The sequence below is a fragment of the Lissotriton vulgaris genome, chromosome 6, assembly GCF_964263255.1.
Source record: "Lissotriton vulgaris chromosome 6, aLisVul1.2, whole genome shotgun sequence".
Lineage (NCBI taxonomy): Eukaryota > Metazoa > Chordata > Amphibia > Caudata > Salamandridae > Lissotriton > Lissotriton vulgaris.
Genome location: NC_141694.1, coordinates 594,505,025 through 594,524,644, shown reverse-complemented (window position 1 = coordinate 594,524,644; position 19,620 = coordinate 594,505,025). Strand labels below are relative to the sequence as shown.

Here is a 19,620-nt window from a genome sequence, read left to right as displayed (position 1 = left end):
GGGGATGTATTAGCACTTGGTGCGTACACACCTATCCAGTATCGATTTACGTGTTTTGGACGGAAACACCACCCTCGAGAGCACCCTAAACCTTTTGAACCTTCAACATCAACCGTACTCAACTTTCATCTTTAACACCGCTGTGCACCACCCACACTCTTTCTTTGTCTTATGCAGACGACACTCAGATCATGGTCTCTATTACTCAAAAGATCAGAGACTCCGCACAAAACTTTAAAGACTGTATGACAGCTGTTTCATCATGGATGGTTCAAAATTACCTTAAATTAAATGGGGAAAAGACAGAAGTCTTGATTTTTGAGGACAACTCTGACATCTGGTCGAGCGAGTGGTGGCCCAATTCCATGGGTACCTGTCCTACTCCTGTCTCCCATGGGAAAAATCTTGGAGTGGTGGTCGATGACTGTCTGTCTATGTCTCGTCAGGTCTCCAGAACAGTCACCACTTGTTTTGGACTTATTCGAGTCATAAGAAAAACTTCCCAGTTTTTGTCTCTTGAAGCTCATAAAAAGGTGGTTGTGCCCTTAATATTGGCCAGGCTGGACTACTGCAATGCCCTTTATCTGGGAATTAACAAGGGTCAGCTGAGCCACCTTCATCTGGTACAAAATGCCACTGCAAGGCTGGTGCTGAATCTTCCCAAGCGTGACTCAGCCTCATCTGCTCTCTGTTCGCTGCACTGGCTCCCGGTGGATGGTAGAGTCTTGTTTAAGACCCTATGCCTCGCCCACAATGCATACTATGGACAGGGCCCAGTGGGCATAGAGAATATCCTCCATAGGTACGCTCCTTCTAGGAACCTCAGGTCAGCTAAAAAAAATCTTTCTGTGGTTCCCAGATACAAAAAGATGGGATGGGGTGGAAGAGCCTTCTCACAGGCTGCTGCCAAGGCGTGGAACTCTCTCCCTGTTTCTCTTTCTGTTCAACAAGCTCACTCAATCTTCCATAAGACCCTCAAGACCTGGTTGTTTCCGGCGAGACGGGCTTGAGTAGGTAATGCTGGTAGTGCCTGTAGGGTTGTCTGTTTACAGAGCCTTGATGCCCTTGGGCTTAGTCCGCGCTATACAAATTCTCATTCATTCATTCATTCATTCTTCCCACTGGAGTCGGAGCCTGAAGGTGTTACAAGGCACACTCCAGTAAGCTGCTTATGCCGCTTTCATTCCTTCTGCCTCCAGCCGCTCTCCGCCCGCGCCCCCGCCTTCCGCAGCCGCTGACTTGTCTCCTCCGAATACGCTCCCAACTTCAGGTCTCAGCTCACTGCTCCGTTGTCAGGCCGCTGCAGGATAAATCACCACCAGTGCCTCAGTGAGTCTTCTTATCAAGTCTGGATTTGCTCGCCCGATACTGCGGGCCTTCTGCCACCTCAGCCTCCAATTCCAGACGGGTAGGCTGCCGGATCAATGATCGGATCGGCTGGGCAAAGTAGAGGGTCTCAGAGCCTCTCTAGGCAGCGGCCATATTCTTCGGCTGCTAGCCACGCCCGAAGGGCTCTCATTTTGATTGATGAAGCCACCCAAAGCCCCAAAGCATGGCTTTGAGTGGCCTCATAAATCATAAGTAAGTTGACACAGCGATTTGTGCAGCATCGCCTTTCTCTGAGCCTGGGAGGCGTTCCATGGGCATTACGGTGGGTTTTCCCACATAACACCTATGGAATTCGATGCTGGTGCTGATTTCCAAAGTGATGCAAACCTGGGGAAGCACCAACTCTGTATGCCATCTGAGGTGATGCGTAGTGTAGAGAAAAATGTTCATTTCTCTTCGTTTTTTCCTCTTTCCATGAGTGTTGCATTCTGAAACACACACAGAAAGAGGAAAACGCCTAATAAGATTGTTTTAGTGCCGGAAGGTGCCCTTTCCTGCACAAAAAAGTCCTGCATGCAATGGAGGCAGTCTTGCGCCATCGTGCCAGTGCAGGGAGTAAGGACAGGAATGCTCGGTATTGCTTAAATACGTTCATTCCTATCCTGTCCCTTTGGCGTAGGGCAGCGCAGCTAGGTGCCTTGCTGCTCGGCCCTTCGTCAAAATCCCATTAATAAGCCTCAGAGTATATGAAACTGACGTGGGACCATATCAGGATGGGCTCCGCTTGCTCAGCACAGCGCTGAGCATCTGTTTTCATGTGCCTACATTTGTCTGAATTAGTGCCTGATGTTTAGAGAGAATACTTCGGAAACTGTGAGCCCAGTTTGTCTCTTTCTGTTTCTGAGCTGTGTTATTTCAATAAATCTGATGCTAAATGAATGCACTTTACGCAGCGCAAGAACCCACAAACAGACCTTCGGCTCTGCACAAGCGCAGCTCTTTATGATATTTATTTATTTATGCAGAGTTGTGTATGGTGCGAACTTGTCCCGAATCGGCCATCAGAGCGCTTTACATAGCACCAGTTGCATTACACGAGAACACATTCATTTTTGTTAGGCACGGGGAGATTAAGTGCTTTGCCCAGAATCACAGGATGTTCAGCATCATTGCCGAGACTCCAACCGGGTACCCCAGATTCGAGGTCGCCCGCCCTAGCCGTTAGGCCAACTCCTCTCCCCAATATGGCCCCAGATGTGAGCAAAGTGACCATCAATAGTATGTGAGGACATAATATCCATAAGGAAGGTATGTTTTTGCAAAGAATGGTTATTTATGGTGTAATCTGTATTCTCACTAATAGAACTGTATTTTAGCTGCATCTGCTCAATTGTTAGTTTTCTGCTAAGACTTTGTTAGACTTTAGAACCTTCGTCAACCTTTGAAAATCCTAAAGTCAAGGAGGGCACACAATTTGTGTGGACCTCTAACAACAATTGAATTTGCTTTTTAGTAAAAGGTCAATAGTATAAACTTGCTTGTCCTTGCTGGAGAGTTTCTATGCATTTGTTTGCCTGTCTGTGTTTATTCTAACATTGATATCACCAATTTGAACTTTTGGTAACATTAGGCCACAGACTCAAGCTATTCTTGCTGCCAATGTCACCGCCACCAACCCTCGGCTGAGGTAGTGAGACACACTAATATATTGTGTTGCACTTGTATACTTCTGGGACGTGGGCCAATTTTCATTTAACTGTTTGTTTTAGGAGATATTTCCGAATGCCATATCAGAATTTGGACAAGATAAGGCATACAGCCTATGTTCTGCAGAAAGTTCTATGTTATCTCTGACGCAGGAGACCTGATGTAAAACTGTATATAAAGGCCCTTCCAGTTTTAACAGTTGTAGGCAGACACAGCATAAGACCAATCCTCCAAGATGAAGTTCTTTCTGCTGGTGGTTCTGGCACTGGGGCATCAGGCAGGTAAGACAATGAAAATAGCGTCAATTTGCGTAACACATCCGTGCGGAATTTAGGCCTTTAGATCCTTATACAGAGCCTTATTCTCTGCGTTTGAGGTGTATTTGGTAACAGGACTCATTTTCTTTTTGAACCTGAGGCTGCAGGTATCCCATATGTTCTATGAATATATGCCGGCCATAGAGCGAGAGTAAGCTGGTAAAGGACAGACCTCTAGCGTCACTTAGAAAGGGAAACTATCGGAGTAACAAGTAACAGAAGCATCCTGTATGTGGAAGAAACTAGCTCCACCTAAACTAATCACTAGTTCATGTTATCAAATACAATCAGTAGGTGCGTAAATTCTCGGGGTTCAGGAATCGCAGACCAAAGGAGATAGTTCAGGTTCCAATGAGACAACATAAACTAAGCAGGAGCTGCATACGGTGTAGCTAGACAAGCTCAGCTCTGGAGCTCTTTCATACCATGGTTCCATCTCCTGGTCCTGCCTATGTTCATCTCTTTTCTTGAAGTGATAAGATAGACTGCAAGTTGTCTTTCAAAGAATGATGCAAGTACACCAGGGAAAACTTGGTGATGGTCAAACTATCCATTTTCTAGAGCACTTAGGCTCACATGTCATTTTTATCTACTGCTGAAATTTTTTAGATAAGGCGTTAGCCAAGACCTTTTGATATTGCTAAACCTATGCGTTGAATAAACTTATGGAGGTTTCAGCTAGCGCTCTTTATCAATTGGTATAGTATTATGCCATTCAGGTTTTTGTTCGCCCACTACGCCCTCCAGCATGGAGCAATGGGTCTGTCCACCATTGGCTAACTTCACTGTGAGTGATGGCATTATTCCATTTCACAAGGAGCACATCTGCACACAAATGAATTCCATTAAATGCCCTATTTGTGACCAAAATATATTTTTGCCTTTAGCCATTTTTTAAAGATTTGACAAGGGCCCAGCAGTTTCCCCAACAGTAGACCTGTGCAAAACCTGCCACAAAACAAAACAAGCACTGACAACGTCAAAAGACTGACAGCCAAGAACAGACCAATTGACTTTACTAATGCTTGTTTAAAGTTGTGGAGGGAACTCCTAATGATACCCGAAAATTCTTGGTAAAATAAAATCGCCCGAGTTGCCCCTTGTTTAATAACTGTTCCGGTTTCAGTTGATAAGTGGTTGAAAGTCCTGATGGGACAAGTTGGCTGTACACAAAAAGAGTCAACGTATTGTATTTTCCATGGTGATGAGGTTGAAGAAGGAGTTCCCATTTGCCAAGCCCAAACTTCATGATGCAGAGAAATTCGTGTTCCATTGTTCTCCCCAAAAGCCTTCTTTCGTCGCAAACACATCGCAACACCGCAAATATATGATCATGCCTACAGTGAACTCCAAAAGAATGAACAAATTAAGGGAAGCATGCATTTTCCCAACACATAAAACAACCATTTATAAATCCAGTATGTCTTTTCTTTGCAATCTGGTGCAATGGTTAATTTTCTATTTTTTTTTTATTTCAAGCGCATGCTACAAAAAAATAAAAAGACAAAAAGGAAATGTACCATCACCTGAACGAGGCTGCATTATAATTGCAACAAAAATTGTTGATTTAAAAAAAAAAACGTTCATTAATGGAGCGGTTTTACTATAGATGTTTTGTAAACCAGAAACTTTTTACTGTGCAGCACATTTTTTGTTTTTCTATGTGAAGGAGAGATAAATAAATTGCCAGCCAACCGTTTATTCAAAAGCAATTATCTACAATGTTGCCTTGATACTTAAACAGTTTACAACTAAACTTTAGAAAGGACTGCCAGCAAAACATACAGCAGCCATTTGAAGTTAATATAAAAACTTGAAATAAAAAAGCACATTTTAAACCAGCTTTGCAACCGAAGAGAAAGCAACTATGTTTTTGGCAAGGTGCAACAGATTTGCTAAAACTTTGTGAATTCCCTCAAAGTGAAGGGAGCGAATGGGATTATTGGGCTGAGCCATTGCCTAAGCCTTAGGTCTTTGAACGTTTGTGCTCTGAGCCCCCTTAAGTAAAATTGTTTGAAATCAGGCCCCCCTCCAAAATTGAATGGCAAGATTTGGGGGAACAGGAGAGGCGAGCCCAGGTGGGACTTATCAGTGAAACCTTTTCAAGAGATTTTAATCTATAATAATTGCAACACTTATGAAAGAGACAATGTATAGAACAAAACCAGAAATTGACCAAAAATACTATGCCTCTTAATAGGGGTGTTATGATGAGCCCGTCACTCTCCTGGGCCCCAATGCAACTGCTGCACTATTGATGGCAGCAGCCAGGGCTGGCATTTTCTCTGACAGCGCCCTGGACGAAAATTAATTTGGCACCCCTCCTGAACCTCCTCCTCCACCTCTCCCCATCTGCCCCTCCCATTGGTGATTCTAGTGGGGGGCATGTTTGTGCTCAGAGGTAACGTCCTGCTGAATATCTCAGAGCAGTGACTGGCCTGTGAACAGACATCTGCCTCTTGTCCCTTCACCTGAACCGCCTATTTAGTTTTTAAACTGGAAGTGGTTCCATGGAACGGTGAAGGGATGAGGAATGGGGTGTGAGATAAAGGGGATCAGAGGAAGGCTAAGGAAAATAAAGAAAACAAGGTTTTCTAGCCAGTCTGGGGGTAATGGACTGAACTGGCAGCCTGGAATGAAAGTATATTCAAGGAAGCTCACAAGGTCAGCTGCATATGCGCCTTTCTAAATTAGCTGCCCGGCCTGGTTCCAGCTCACCCATGCCAACAGCCAGACATGGCTGCAGCCCTGAAAAGCGGGCTGTCTCTCTGCCTGTTCCCCTTTCCTCACTGTATCTGGCCACGAAACCTGCCCATCACTCCAGTCTTTCAACAGACTCTTTTCCTGAACAGTAAGAAATGAGATCCCATGTGTTGCCCCCTCCTTGCAGTAAAGGTGCCCTCTGTCCTAAAGCTAGCATGGCAAATGAGGCTGCATGCCCACTTCATGCCCCTTTTTGTAAAGTAAGAAAATTGTAATTGTGATGCAGCGGGCATCTCACACTCCTGGGTACCGGTGCCAATGAACTTACTTCATTAACGATAGCTACTGCCTTGCAAAGAGCAGTTTCCTCATACATTAAAAAAAAAAGCAGGACCCCCATATTGCTTCATCTCCCTCTCTGCCCTCTCTCTCTGAGGCCCAGCTAATGGGTCTCCTCTGCTTCAGTTTTCCCCTCCCTTGGGCCATAGGTCCAAAGCCCAAAGCAAACCTGGTGCAGAAAAGGTGCAGTGGGCTCTAAAGGAAGCAAGGAAGGATAGTAAAACAGCCATAATCGGGATTTAGTTGGTTCCTCACACCTCTGGGTTCCGGTGGCACTGCACCTCTGGAAACAATGTAAATGACAGCCTTGCGAAGCAAGCTGTTTCCTCTGCCCATTCCACTGGCCCATTACCCCTAGGCCAGAGGCCCAGCATTGGCTATTTCCTCCTGTGTGTAAAGAAACCTGGGAAAAGGCCCACATGTGGCCTCTTTGTCTTGCTCCCTACACACTGCAGGTTACCTGTACTCTAAAGCAATAATACAGCCACATTTTGGGTGCAGTGGTCACTCACACGCCTGGCCTCAGTGTCGCTGCACTAATGGCAGTGATTGTCCTTTAAAGACATGAGTCACAATTTCTCCCCACCTTCCTCAGATCACTCCTCTGAGAAAACTGCCTCTGTCTATTTATAAATGAAAAACATAACCCCACATAGCACCCCCTACTCGGGGCCATCTCTTCGATACTATGCATGGATCTTGCTCTTATTCTGTTTCGCCTGGGACATAACTCTGAGGCCCCAGGTGTCTGGACTATCATGGCTCGGGGTCTCAATAGGACTCTGCTGGTCTCCTTTCTGCCATCGCCCCCCTCGATTCAACTGGAAGGTGATCTGGACAGAGATCAAGGAGGTAGGATCTATGAGGAACAACAGGCCCATGCTTTTTTTCAACTTTACATACTTTTTTGTTAAAAAAACCAATTGACCCTAATAGGTTAATGTAGATCTTGAGAATCCTCTTGGTGAAAGTGAAGGGAGGGCAGGTGGGAGAGGGTTTGGGGGGGGGGGGGGGGGGGAGTCTCCTGTGCTGTGAAGCTGAAGAAGGGAAAGAGAGCTGAAACAGGTCTGCTTACCAGGGTGCCTGCTACTGAAGTGGTGTGGCTCACTGGTTAGAGGCGGCCGACCCGGAAGCAGAGGACGGCCCGGGACCAGGGTTCACTTCCCGACGCGGCAGGGTTGTGAACCAGGGTCAGCGGACTCGATCATTCTCGCCTCGGTGCCTACTCTGACCAGGGATCACACTCGGCAACTCTGGGCATTAGCTTGCCTCACTTCCACAACGGCGACCCACAAACGCCGGGGATGCCTGGTTTCACCTTGGAGATACCCAGGAGGGAACATTTCACAGGGAAAGCCAGGACGGGATCCCCAGCGGTCTATAGCGCCAGGTCACCTCCGGGTAGCAGTGCGCTTTACAAGACACACACATTTACATTTCCCTAAAAGGAATGTAAATGTGTGCATTTGGTTAATCAGCAAATGCAAAGGCTGCTTGGAACACAGGCATCAATCGAGGGAGTCGGCTGAATTTTTATGGAGAGAAAGTTTTATTCTTTTTGAGAATAAATGTAAGGGTGTAATCAGCAGAGCTCTGAAAAACGCTTTTAACGGGCACTATAAATATATTTGCACAATGACATTCTACCTATTACTGAAATATGTACTATGAAAGCACTTGTTTTATCTTAATCAATAAACCAATATGTGGCACCCTGTCTTATACTGTATATAATACAATGTTAAAATAATGGCTTACATATTCATAGTGCTTTTTGTTACAGGATAGGACCTCGCAGCACTATAAATACACTAGTCGCTATTCCCCACTGCACCAATCAGAATTCAGATCTTTAGCTCTTTGATCCCACATAAAGACATCTGCAGCGCTCACATTAGCCAACTGCAGTTTCATAATATAAAATAATACATTTTCCGCTGTTTAGTTTAACTTGCCTAACTTGCCTTTATGGTTTGTGTTTTTTATATGCAGTTAACTGAAAGTGAAAAAACAATAAGACACAGAATATTTGGGTAATTTTAGGTAAGCCTTTGACCCCACCACCACGGCATGGATTACAGTTCTCTACTTTTTAAGCACTTCAACCCTGCATGTAAATAAAGGCAGCCTGGAAAACTCATTTACAAGTACTTAGAGCGTCATTTGTGCTCCCCTGGGAATACATCCTCAGTCCCACAGGGGGCTGCATCCCACAGTTTGAAGACTTATGCCCTATGATGTGGAGGTTGGAAGCAAAATGTGTGTGGCGATTTAGCAGACCAATAGGTCAAGACAGCCGACAAAATCTCTTCTTCATATGTATATAACGTACGATTTATTTGGGGGGAAAACAATAGTCTGGGAACACAGCTAAAGCTATCTCAAAAAAAGAGGCCAGACCTAAAAGTCAGATGCCTAGTTAGTGTCACTTCTGCAGTACTGTTATTATTTAGGGTCCACTTTGTAAATGTAGTTTGAGAAACACTTTTGACCGTAACTTTGTTCGTTTAATTTTGGGGGTTTATTTTCCTGAATGTTCTTGAACACTGTGTAAGGCCCATTGGATGTCATCCCTCTCTCAACCCTCTTCCTTTTTTACGATAAATGTCTTTTTAAAAACTTTCTTACCGTTTCCTGCGTGTTTTAATTTTTAAAGTTTTAACAGAGGGCTCTTTCTACCTCATTTGACTATGGCACATTTTGAAGGGAGAATTAATAATTTACAATTCTGTTTTTAAAAATATACCACTCTCGTTGAGGAAATGCATCATCAAAGAAAGTGTTCCATAATATTATGTTGTCAGTGTTTTTACAAACTTAAGCCCAGCAACATTTGTAACCTCAGTAACAATGACCTGTAATTAGCTGTTGTAATACCACATTCTGGAAATACTAGCAGCATAGGAGCAGTTTCACCGGACAGCTTCGGGTTTATGCTTCTGAATGGGGGGGCAATGCAATGATCTGTATTTTTCTTCTCAGCTCTATGATGAGAAAACTAAAAATATTGCCTCTCTTTGTCTGCACTTTGCTGTCTGCTGCTCATGTACTAACTCAAACAAATCCCCAGGCTGAATGTATTTCAATTGGACACTACAAATACATAAGTAGCTGTGCTGAGCCAGCACAGCCATTCATGATACAACCTCTGATGCGGTAATGCCAAACCTAGAATCATCAGTACCGTTTGGTCTTTAGTGAGCTTGGCATTACTGCACCATTCAGGATCTGTTTCTAATCCTGAGTGGAAGCGTTAATAGGTAACAGTGATAGTTACTGACTCTATGAGTGATTTGATCCCATAGCTATGGAACCAGTTGTCTGACCACTCATTTCTGCTTGCAGCTGCCTACCCGACAAAGGTTGAAGATATCAATGATGTAGTCAACGGCTACAACTGCGCCAGGGGCAGCGTGCCCTGGCAGGTCTACTTCATGTGCAATGGAGGTCGCTGGTGCGGAGGGTCTCTGATCAATCAGTACTGGATCGTATCAGCCGCCCATTGCTATCAGCCGTGAGTGTTTCTCTTCTCCTGTACAATATATCAGTTGTCGAAATATGCCGACTTGAACCATTGAATGATGGCCATTGCCCAATGATCTCACCCATGTTTGATGTCCTTATGTTCAGAGGTGAAAGGTGGGAGGTGGATCCTCTGCCTTCATTACGGTGAGGAAGGTAGTGATCAATCCGAGCACATGCCCTTGGATGCCAATGTGGGAGAGTCTTTTTATCAGTGTGTGGTGGGATATAGTGCAGAACGCTGGTGAGAGGTCAAGGAGGATCAATGCTGCTGTTTGTCGATCTGCGATGCAAAAGAGATATTTTGTTGTGCCCTGGGGAGGATCATACTCCCCTTTGCCTTTTGAGCAGGAAACTGCTTGCTAGGATTTGAGTGCTTGTTTCATGCAATTGAAGAGAGCTAGGATGGAAGAGCAAAAAGGTGGATAAATGAAAGGGTAAGAGGATGGATGCAAGAGCAAAAGGGTCAAGGGTATAGGGTGAATGAGTTGACAGATGAGAAATGGAAAGATGGGGAATATGAAAGGACGGGTGTGCGAATTCCTGGATAGATAGATATGTGGACATATGGATGGATGGATGGATGGATGGATGGATGGATAGGTGGATGGATTATTCAAGTGCGATGCTAACTTTCTTAAGGAGAGTAGGGTTTGCTCGCCTGATGCTCAGCGTTTGAGAAGAGGTAATGTTCAAGTGATGTGTATTTACATTTTCTGGCTACCTCCTTGTTGCTATCCATTTCTTAATCTGTGGCATCGCCCCAGTGTAAGTAAGTTTGCATTTCCAAAAGCATGCAGAGGAAATTCAGTCGGTAATGGGATATGATCTGAGTAAGATGTCTCATGTAAGTGTTAAATACTGCCATGGCTTAGGACTGTCTTGGTGAACCCTGCGTTCGATGTGTTTCAGAGGCGATGATGATTCCATTTAATTTGTTGAATGTAGTCTGAATGGAACAGATACAATTATTGTCCCATTACCAAGCCCACTTTTCTAGAAACTCAGATGATCATAGAGGATCGTGTGGTCTACTGCCCCATGGACCTCTGAAAGGTGAAATAAAATCAAAATAGCCATTTTGCAAACATTGAAGGAGAAGAGCAGCTATTAGCTGATATCAGCAGTCGGGGTTTCTGTGCCCTTACAGGTCGGGAGGCTGATTGCAAGTTGTGTGATAGTATATTCATTTTACCAATACTCGTGCATGGCAGGTGACCTGGCTCTATGGGCTCTATGGTATTTTACTGTGAAAGCTCAGATCCTAGATGGGTATGTGGTGCGCCTTTCCAAGGGGTGAGCAGTTGATTTGTTCATAGTGCTCATTAGAACTTTCTTTGGTTAATTGGGACTATTCCTGGTGGAATGGGACATGGATGACTCTTATGATACCTACTTCAATATGTAGACATATGGTCGTCTATGACCTGTCGTAAGAAAGAGCTCAACAGGGTTAACGTTTAAGTGTGGCCACAGTCTTGCGAAGTGTTTATGTTGAACATATTCTAGTGTGTTCTCTCTGCCACTCCTTCTGGCCCTCATTTAAAATTGGTCAATAAATTTTCAGTAACACCACGAGGTGGTAATACCATTTTTCTGCATTTGAAGCTGCAAAGCTAGCATCGATTTTGCCCTTGTGTATGGGCGTGACTTTCCTATGCTGTGATGGGGCATCACCACATTTGAAATGCGGTAATATAAGTTCACTTGATGTTGCAAAAGTTATGAAATGTGAAGTCTGCAGTTTCTGCACAATTGCATGACTGCACATCACCAATAGGTTTAAACGAGCTGTCCCTCCATCAATCCATCCTGTGTCTTCCACTCTGTCTCTATCTCTTTTCTAGTTAACTCATTCTCCATTCATGTTTTTTCCCTGCAAGGGCCAACACCTTGGTAGCCTACCTTGGTGAGTATGACACGACTTACACCGAAAGCACGGAGCAGGCCATACAAGTCTCTAAAGTCATCAAGCATCCGAACTACAACTCCCAGACTCAAGATAACGACATCATGCTGGTCAAGCTGTCCAAGCCGGCACAGTACAACAACTTCGTCTCTCCGATTGCTCTGCCAACCAGCTGTGCAGCAGCTGGCACCTGGTGCCTCACATCCGGATGGGGAAATACCCAGCCTGATTCAGGTAAAATGGCGCAAATCCACTATTTCTACATGTACAATCAGGTGTATAGTATACACGTTTGTCTGTGTCATTGTCCAGTTTGCAATCAACACATTCCAAAATGAGGCTGGAATTAAAGGGCAATGTCCTTCAGTGCAGTTGACTGTATGTCTAAAAGCTAACTGTAGAACTGGTAGTTCAGAAGATGCGAGGAAGTTGCTGTAAGTTGCCTTTTTCTTTGCATTCTCGTCTTTGGCCCTTTTGTTTTGCTGTTATAAATGTAAAATTGTGCGTGACACCTGACATAGGACAATTCGAGGTACCTGAGGTGATGTAAACAGTCTAGCTGTGGAAGAACAGAAATGCAACCAGTTCAAGCAGTGGTCTTTTATTGCTGCGCCCCCTCATGTAAACAAAAATCGCTGTGGTTCCCCAAAATGACAAAAATATTTTTGACGCAACTAATCTATCTAATTTGTATTTCTAAATATATTTAGGAAGTCAAACATTGCAGTTCTCTTCAGTCATCTCTTTTAAATACAAGCATTGGCATAGCCAATAGGTCTCGCCTTTGGGTCCTTAAAAGAGTTTAGCCATGCAACAGTTGATGTTGTTGCACCAAGGATATTGTGCTGCATAACTAAATACTTATGAGGTCCCATAAGCGAGACCTGTTGGCTATGCCAATGCTTGTTAAATGTGCTCTGCACCTTAATACATGTATCTATCAAAGGGTCAGTGTACACGTTTCATTCAGCTGCAGGTGTTTCACGTGGAATTTGTGTGTTAAATGTGAAAACAATCTTTGTTTTATGTCTTCAAAAAGAATGCTGAAAATGAAACTATGTTCTCTTCAGGGGCTGTCTCCAAAAGGTACTGATTACATAGGAAACCATGACGATTCAGAAATGCGGCTTTTAGGGACAGTCTCACGGTTTCTGAGCAGGATACTTTTATAGCAGATGAGGAGATGTATTCTCAGGAAAATACAGAGAGAAGACAGACATAGTGAGCTATATACAAACTTTTAAAAAGCAGCCTATTGCATTGCAAATGCTTGTTTCTTTTGGAACTCTTGTCATCATACTAGATGAGCAATTGTTCTTTAAGCACAGGCAGCCGGCACTTAAGCTCCCTGTGCAGTGCATGTTCTCTGTGTGCGGGCTCTACCTGTGCGCTGTCTGCGAGACGCTTGCACATGGGTTGGGCTCCGTGCCCGTGCTGGTGTTTTATTATTGTGTGTGCGCTCATCCATTCATGCGCATACGAGGGGTGTTTCTGCTTGCCTTGTGACTGTTTTCTTTGTCCTAATGCCGGTTACATTGTTCCTGTCTGCGCTCTTCTTGCTGCTGTCTGACGTTTGTACTTCCGCCTCCTCTCACACTTCTCTTTCCAGGGCAAGCCTTGCTGTGTTTTTGATGCTTGCACAGGACTGAGTGCGCCTCAAGTTTCACTTGTTAAGCTTCTAGCTCGCCACAGTCACTTTGTGAGATTTTGGGCCAACCAATGTATCCCTCATCACTCCTTGTCTCACAGTTGATTGGTAGTGCTTAGAGGCATTATGATTCATGACAGGGTATGTGAGTTGGGCACAATCAGATTGGCATAACGTATGCAACAGGAGCATGGACTGATGAGGCGGGCGCACTGATTGCTCAATGCGTTCACAGTGAAGCCAGAACAGGGATTGTCCAAAGAGATGGGCGAAGCTGGCACAGGAGAGGCCGAAGGCGAGCGGTGATGAGGTGATGATATTCGTACAAGTGGGTCAGGGAATGTATCTAACATAAAGGCAGAAAGATCCAGTGATGCCGGACCCCAAAGTGGGGCTGTGGAGACACACCTAGGGTACCAGGAGGCAGGGGGGTCTGTGAAGCTGCCGTGCTCGCTGTTAGAGGAGCGGTGTGCAGGAGCCTGATGCACTGTTTACGGGGGATGAGGGTAGTGGGTGAGACTGGGACAGTGACCAGTGTCAGAGAGGCAGCCATGCACGTGGCAGTGATACCAGCGATGCACTTTTAAAATGTTTGTGCAACCGAATTACTAGCAGAATGGTGAGCAAACAGATGTGCAATATGGTGAAGTAGAGAAGCGCGTACACTAAGTGGGCGCGTGATGCCTATGGTGCCCACGCGCCATTTGCCTAGCTCGCTGGTGAAGCTTCCAAACGCGCGTGCGCAAAGCATCAGCTGTTTTTGCTCATTTTGGAAGCACATAATCGTGCTTGTGACATGCCCCTGCGCGCTCCTTGAAGGTGTATGCTGCCACAAGCACAAGTATGTGCTTCCAAAAAGAGCAAGTGACGGCTAAAGGACCTCCTATGCAGCGCATGTGCCCTGCGTAGGCGAGACCTAATGAGATCAGATACATGATCAGGAAAACAATAAGAGAGAAAGGTTTTTTATATGTGTATGTATAACGGGAATACTCATAGTCCCCTTGGTCAATAATATTTTGTGGCAACCCCTTCCTTACTCTATACTCTTCCACCCCCCCTTTTTTTATTTTCCTTTCTTTACTTTCCTGAAGCCTCTTAGATTTTTGTGTTTCCCCCTCCTTTTACTGTCTAGGACTCTGGGGCCCACTGTATTTATGTAGGTGTCCCCTAATTTCCACTTTACAGGTCTTTTATGCCCGATCAAGGTTAGGCTTAACCACGTAGAATAGCGCTGATGCCATTTTTCTCCCAATGCGGTGAGGCTTTAGTGAGCCTGTTTTATTCTAACAATGAGCGCCCAGTCTCCATAGCTACAGGGACATGGTTGGGTTTAACCACGTAGAATAGCGCTGATCCCATATTATTGTTTCTCCCAATGCGGTGATGCTTTATTAAGCCTGTTTCATTGTAACAACGAGCGCCCAGTCTTCATAGCTACAGGGACGCACTGTTCACCGCTCCACGCCCACTCAGCACGCGGTGGCGTCACGGCATATGGCCACACCCTCAGTCACTCCAGGAAATGCCGGCTTCTTAAACACTGCTTCGGAACCCCCGGCTGACACACACGGGGCGCCAAGGGATTTGCAGGTTAGGCGAAACAGCCTTTTAGGCCTGTCCACAAGTAAGTTACCTTTACTGGGATGGGCAGGCTCCGTACTTTTTTCAAAGTACGGGGTTGGCTCCGTTTTGGATCTAGACTCTAGTTCTAACCCTCTCTCCTCCCCGCCCTCCTCTCCCTCCCCCTTTTATCTGTTCTCCGATCCAGATCGTGGCAGGATCTGGTCTGTGCAAAACCCAACGCCCATGAGGCACACTCCAATAGTGCTTCAAGTCAGCGTTTTTTCTTGCCGTCTCTCAATGTATACGTGTCTTTTAGTTTTTTTGCTCGTGTGTTGGACTGAATGTTGGTATGCCGTTTTGCGACTTTTTAATCATGCCGTTTTTGGGTGCATGGACACCTACGTAAATTGGAACTTGCGGTGGATGTATAATTGAAAATTAGGGAGCGATCGCATTTCCTTGTAATTAGCACTCACCTTAACTCACGTTCTACTAGTGAGTGGGTTATGAGTGCACAGACTCACCGCAATTAAGTGGGTTGTAATATTTATTCACAGGCCGTATTTAAAGCCCAATGGTGCTCGCTGCACCCTAATGAAACCCATGCATGACGACTCATGAGCTATGCATCAACACCCATCGTAGTTCTCCATCACTTTGGGTGTCGTATTTTGAGCACTTCACACACGTCCTATGTCAAATATACTGAAATGTGTGTTTGTCCTTTGTCTTGTTTTTCTTCCCTTACAGGTGCTTTTTTCTAGGAATCCGGGAAAAAGTAACTCTACAACCACCCATTGAATTTTATTTGGTGTTTTTTTCACGTAGTCAAGGGCAGGGTACACCTTAGCGAGTGTATACCACCCGGGCTACCACCACTGGTCATGACAAAAACCCTATAATCATAACAGCGGTTGAAACATGTAGACCATTTTTATTTTTTACTACAATAGCTTTGACACCTGAGTCCTACCTAATCTGGCATGGTGTCCAGCTTATAAGAATTGTATAGTTGCCCAGACACTCCAGAATAAAGTTTTGATAGTGAGTAGCTTACTGGACAATTTTTATATCACCTACCTTTTTTACACTCACAAAAAAATTTCAAAAAACGAACCCGCTCCACTGTAGTCAAGTGTCGCAGCACACCCGGATGGCACTCGGCTGTCCGGGTGGGACCCCGATGGTGAAGCATGTCACCAACTAGGTTGGTGAGTGAGGGGTCTTCTAACAAAGGATGAATTTGTCCTTTCAGACATTTTGAGCACCTCTTTTCTTCTGACAGAGCCATTATAGCACCTCCTGGGGGTACTCCTCCATTTAATCGGATACATGATCGCCAACATGCTGTGGCAGTCTGGTCTCCCTAGTGTCAAATAATCCATAGTGCGATCTTTTATCCGTAATGAGAGGGAGGGCCTTAGAGGCTCATTCAGAGCAGAGCTCCTTCGCCTTTGACACCCACTCCCAGCCAGGACATGAGAGACAACAGATGTCACACTGTTTTGACCATGGTGGTTGTCTTCGCCAATGCCTTGCAGCGACCGTTGATCAGTTTAGGCACCCCAGGGAGGCCACCACCAGTTTTAAAAACCTCTGCATTAAAGGGAGGGCTGGTGAAAATCCTAACTTGTGATGCGAACATCACGGTCATCATTATGTCATCTGAAACATGCACATTTTACTTCGCATAGTATCCCTTGGAAAGGGATGCCTGCTGCACTTTACTGCAGCCATATGACATAAGCAGCACTTAGAGAAAGGGTAAATCCTAGATTTTCCGAAAAAGCACGTGTGTTATTTCCAAGGGGAAACGGCCACTACAACGCAGCCTTTTCCACGAAAACCTTAACCACGCTTGCATTACAACGCATGCCTGGTTACAACGAAAGCCTTTACCACGCATACGTTTACTACGAGGTACGTAGTAAAGGCATGTGTGGTAAAGGGTACAATTAAAAAAGGGGGTTGGGGGGCTTCCCCCCCCCAAAAAAAACCTAACCAGAAGTCGAGATGTGCAGGCAATCGGGTCGTATAAGAGGAAACGGAAAGAAACTTCCGCTTCCTCTTTACGACGTATGACGTCACCACGGAAAAATACGTGGAGAAGGATACGCGTGGAAATACCATTCCGTTGTAACGCATGCGTGGTAAAGGCATGTGTTACAACGGAGTTCGTTGTAAGAACATACAACCATTTTCAAGTATTAGTAACAATGAACCCTTGAATGACCTCTATTATCAGCATATGTGCTTAAACTGCTGAGCTACTGAAACCACCGAGTACATTCACTGCCTATGCACAGGGTGAAGGGAGGAGAAGCATGGGTGTTGTTGCGCCTTTCATTCTTCTGATGAAGCTGAAAAGTGAATGTATTCGACCTGCTTCTGGCAGCATGCAGCGAGGGGTACACCTTTGCAGAAGGGGGCAGATGTTTGATGCATAGAGCTGCTTCCTGTCAAGGTATTCCTCTCTGTGTAAGGTTTGAGGCCCTTGCGCACATCTACGTCAAATGAATAACAAGGATGTCATTTATTTCATTGAGGCTTTATTATAGCGCATGTGGAGCCTTGCAGCTGCGTCAGGGTGCTTGCAGCAAACGTGGAGAGAGGGACAGTATGTACTAAAGATTTTGGTGCTAATTCGTGAGAATCTTTTTTCAAAGTGGACCTAAATTGCAATAATCTGGTGGTTTTACAGCCCTTTGTGGACATGCAGAAGGAATTTTTGCCACTCAGTTTTCCTTCCAGGCAGGCTCTAATAGTGAGCCTGCAGGGCTCTGGCCTCTTAAAGACTTTTGTCTGGTCAGTTTAGGGATAGTCAGTCGAGGGAGATCACCATTAGACAACTAGTCAACTTGTAGTGACAAACAACGGTTGTTGCATTGGGTCGTTCGAGGCTCAAAATGCATAAGATGAGGTGAAGTTTAGCTGCTGATGACATAGGCGCTCGGCAGCAGGTGCAATCCTGCTGACCCCCAAAGTCAAAGAAAACAATGAACTTCTGGAAAGCAAAGTTGTGTCTCATTCCAGGCAGCATAGATTTATGATGCCACCAAGATACAATACGATTCCAAAGGGGATGATGGACGGAGCGCTTGAGCAAATCATACACTCATCCCCACTCAACTGATATGTGTTCAATCCATCATCATTCTTTAGCTCACTCCACCACCCCAGTTCAGACATGGCCTTATGCAAATCAGACTGACCCTGTGCCTCATGGGAATAGTCCAGCCCGAACTGCCAAGCCATGTCTTCCCTTGACCGGAAACAAGAAATGGGGCCGGTTTCGGTTTCATAACCCTCATCAGCCAGGCTATCTTGAATCCAGTGGCAAAGTGAGCAAGGGACCCACGTCTGGGCATACCCTGCCAACTTAGGGCGAACAAAGCGACACCAAAGGGGATGATGGACGGAGCGTTGACAATACAAACACTCACCCCCAGTCAACTGATCTGGGTTTAATTCATCATCATTCTTTACCCCACTCCACCACCCCCGTTCAGACATGGCTATATGCAAATCAGTCTGACCCTGTGCCTCATGTGAACCGTCCAGCCCGAACTGCCAAACTATGTCTTCCCTGGACCGGAAACAAGCCAGTACATTACAGTACTTTGAGGTACCTGCCACAGGGTGTAGGGATGAACTGCAGCTCTGCATTTAACAGTGCGCGCATGCGTTCCGTTCGGATCGCATGCTCCCAGGATTGCGACTGAACACGGTTCGGTCGCATCCTACTTGCAGGTCTGTAACCGACGACAGGAGGTCGGTCGGTTACAGTTCCATCGGAATCGGGCCCTATATCTAAAAGAAATGCCCACATTATAACATATTTGATTCAATTCACAAACGAAAAAATACGAAAGCTGAACTTTTAATTTTATTGACAGGGTTGTAGCGCACAAAATGTGTTTTTATTTCTAAAAGATAAAGCAATATGTTGGACTCTAGCAGATATCTTTGTCATTTTTGCCCATAATGGATGTTCTCTTTTTGTCAGTGCATAGCATTACTTAATTTGATGCCACAGTCAGCCATACTTGCTACTGTTTGCTGGGCTCGTGCTGTTCCCAAAAATCAAGCTAAGGCTACCAAATTTGGGGCTTTTTCACAAACTGCACTTTCTGTTATGTGAAGTAGTACTACAAATTAATACTATTCACTAATGTACATTCGGAGACCTCCAACTCCACCACTCCTATCTTTTGTGTGCAAAGGACTCTGACATGTGTGGAGATGTCCACACACATGGGTCTACATCTTAGTATTAATTGTGGGAAGGAGAGGGAGGATTTACTTGAAAATGGGAATACCTTCACCTAACTCGGATAGGTTTATGAGATTGAAAAATTGGATTAGGGAAGGACATCGAAATACAAACGCCCGATCCACAAAAGACACATTTTATTGCTATTCACAAACTACACTGCTAAAGTTACCATAGCCAAAATGCCCCCCAAAATGTAGTACATATACTTCAGCTCAGCCTTGGATTATTAATTAGTGTAACATTTAATATCAAACATATAAAGTTAAACGTTTGTTAAAAAAATCATTCACAATATTTATATAGA

At 44.9% G+C, this 19,620-nt stretch overlaps 1 protein-coding gene across 1 annotated transcript in view; it reads left to right on the top strand.

Annotated features, from left to right (window-relative positions):
* Positions 1 to 3,235: 3,235 nt before the first annotated feature.
* The window catches only part of LOC147707748 (trypsin-like), a 31,066-nt gene continuing 14,681 nt past the window's right edge, over positions 3,236 to 19,620 (top strand). The window contains exons 1-3 of the mRNA XM_086926604.1: positions 3,236 to 3,317; positions 9,741 to 9,909; positions 11,801 to 12,060. Coding sequence (XP_086782730.1) covers positions 3,272 to 3,317; positions 9,741 to 9,909; positions 11,801 to 12,060 — 475 coding nt within the window. The 5' untranslated portion in view covers positions 3,236 to 3,271. The remainder of the gene's footprint in view (positions 3,318 to 9,740; positions 9,910 to 11,800; positions 12,061 to 19,620) is intronic.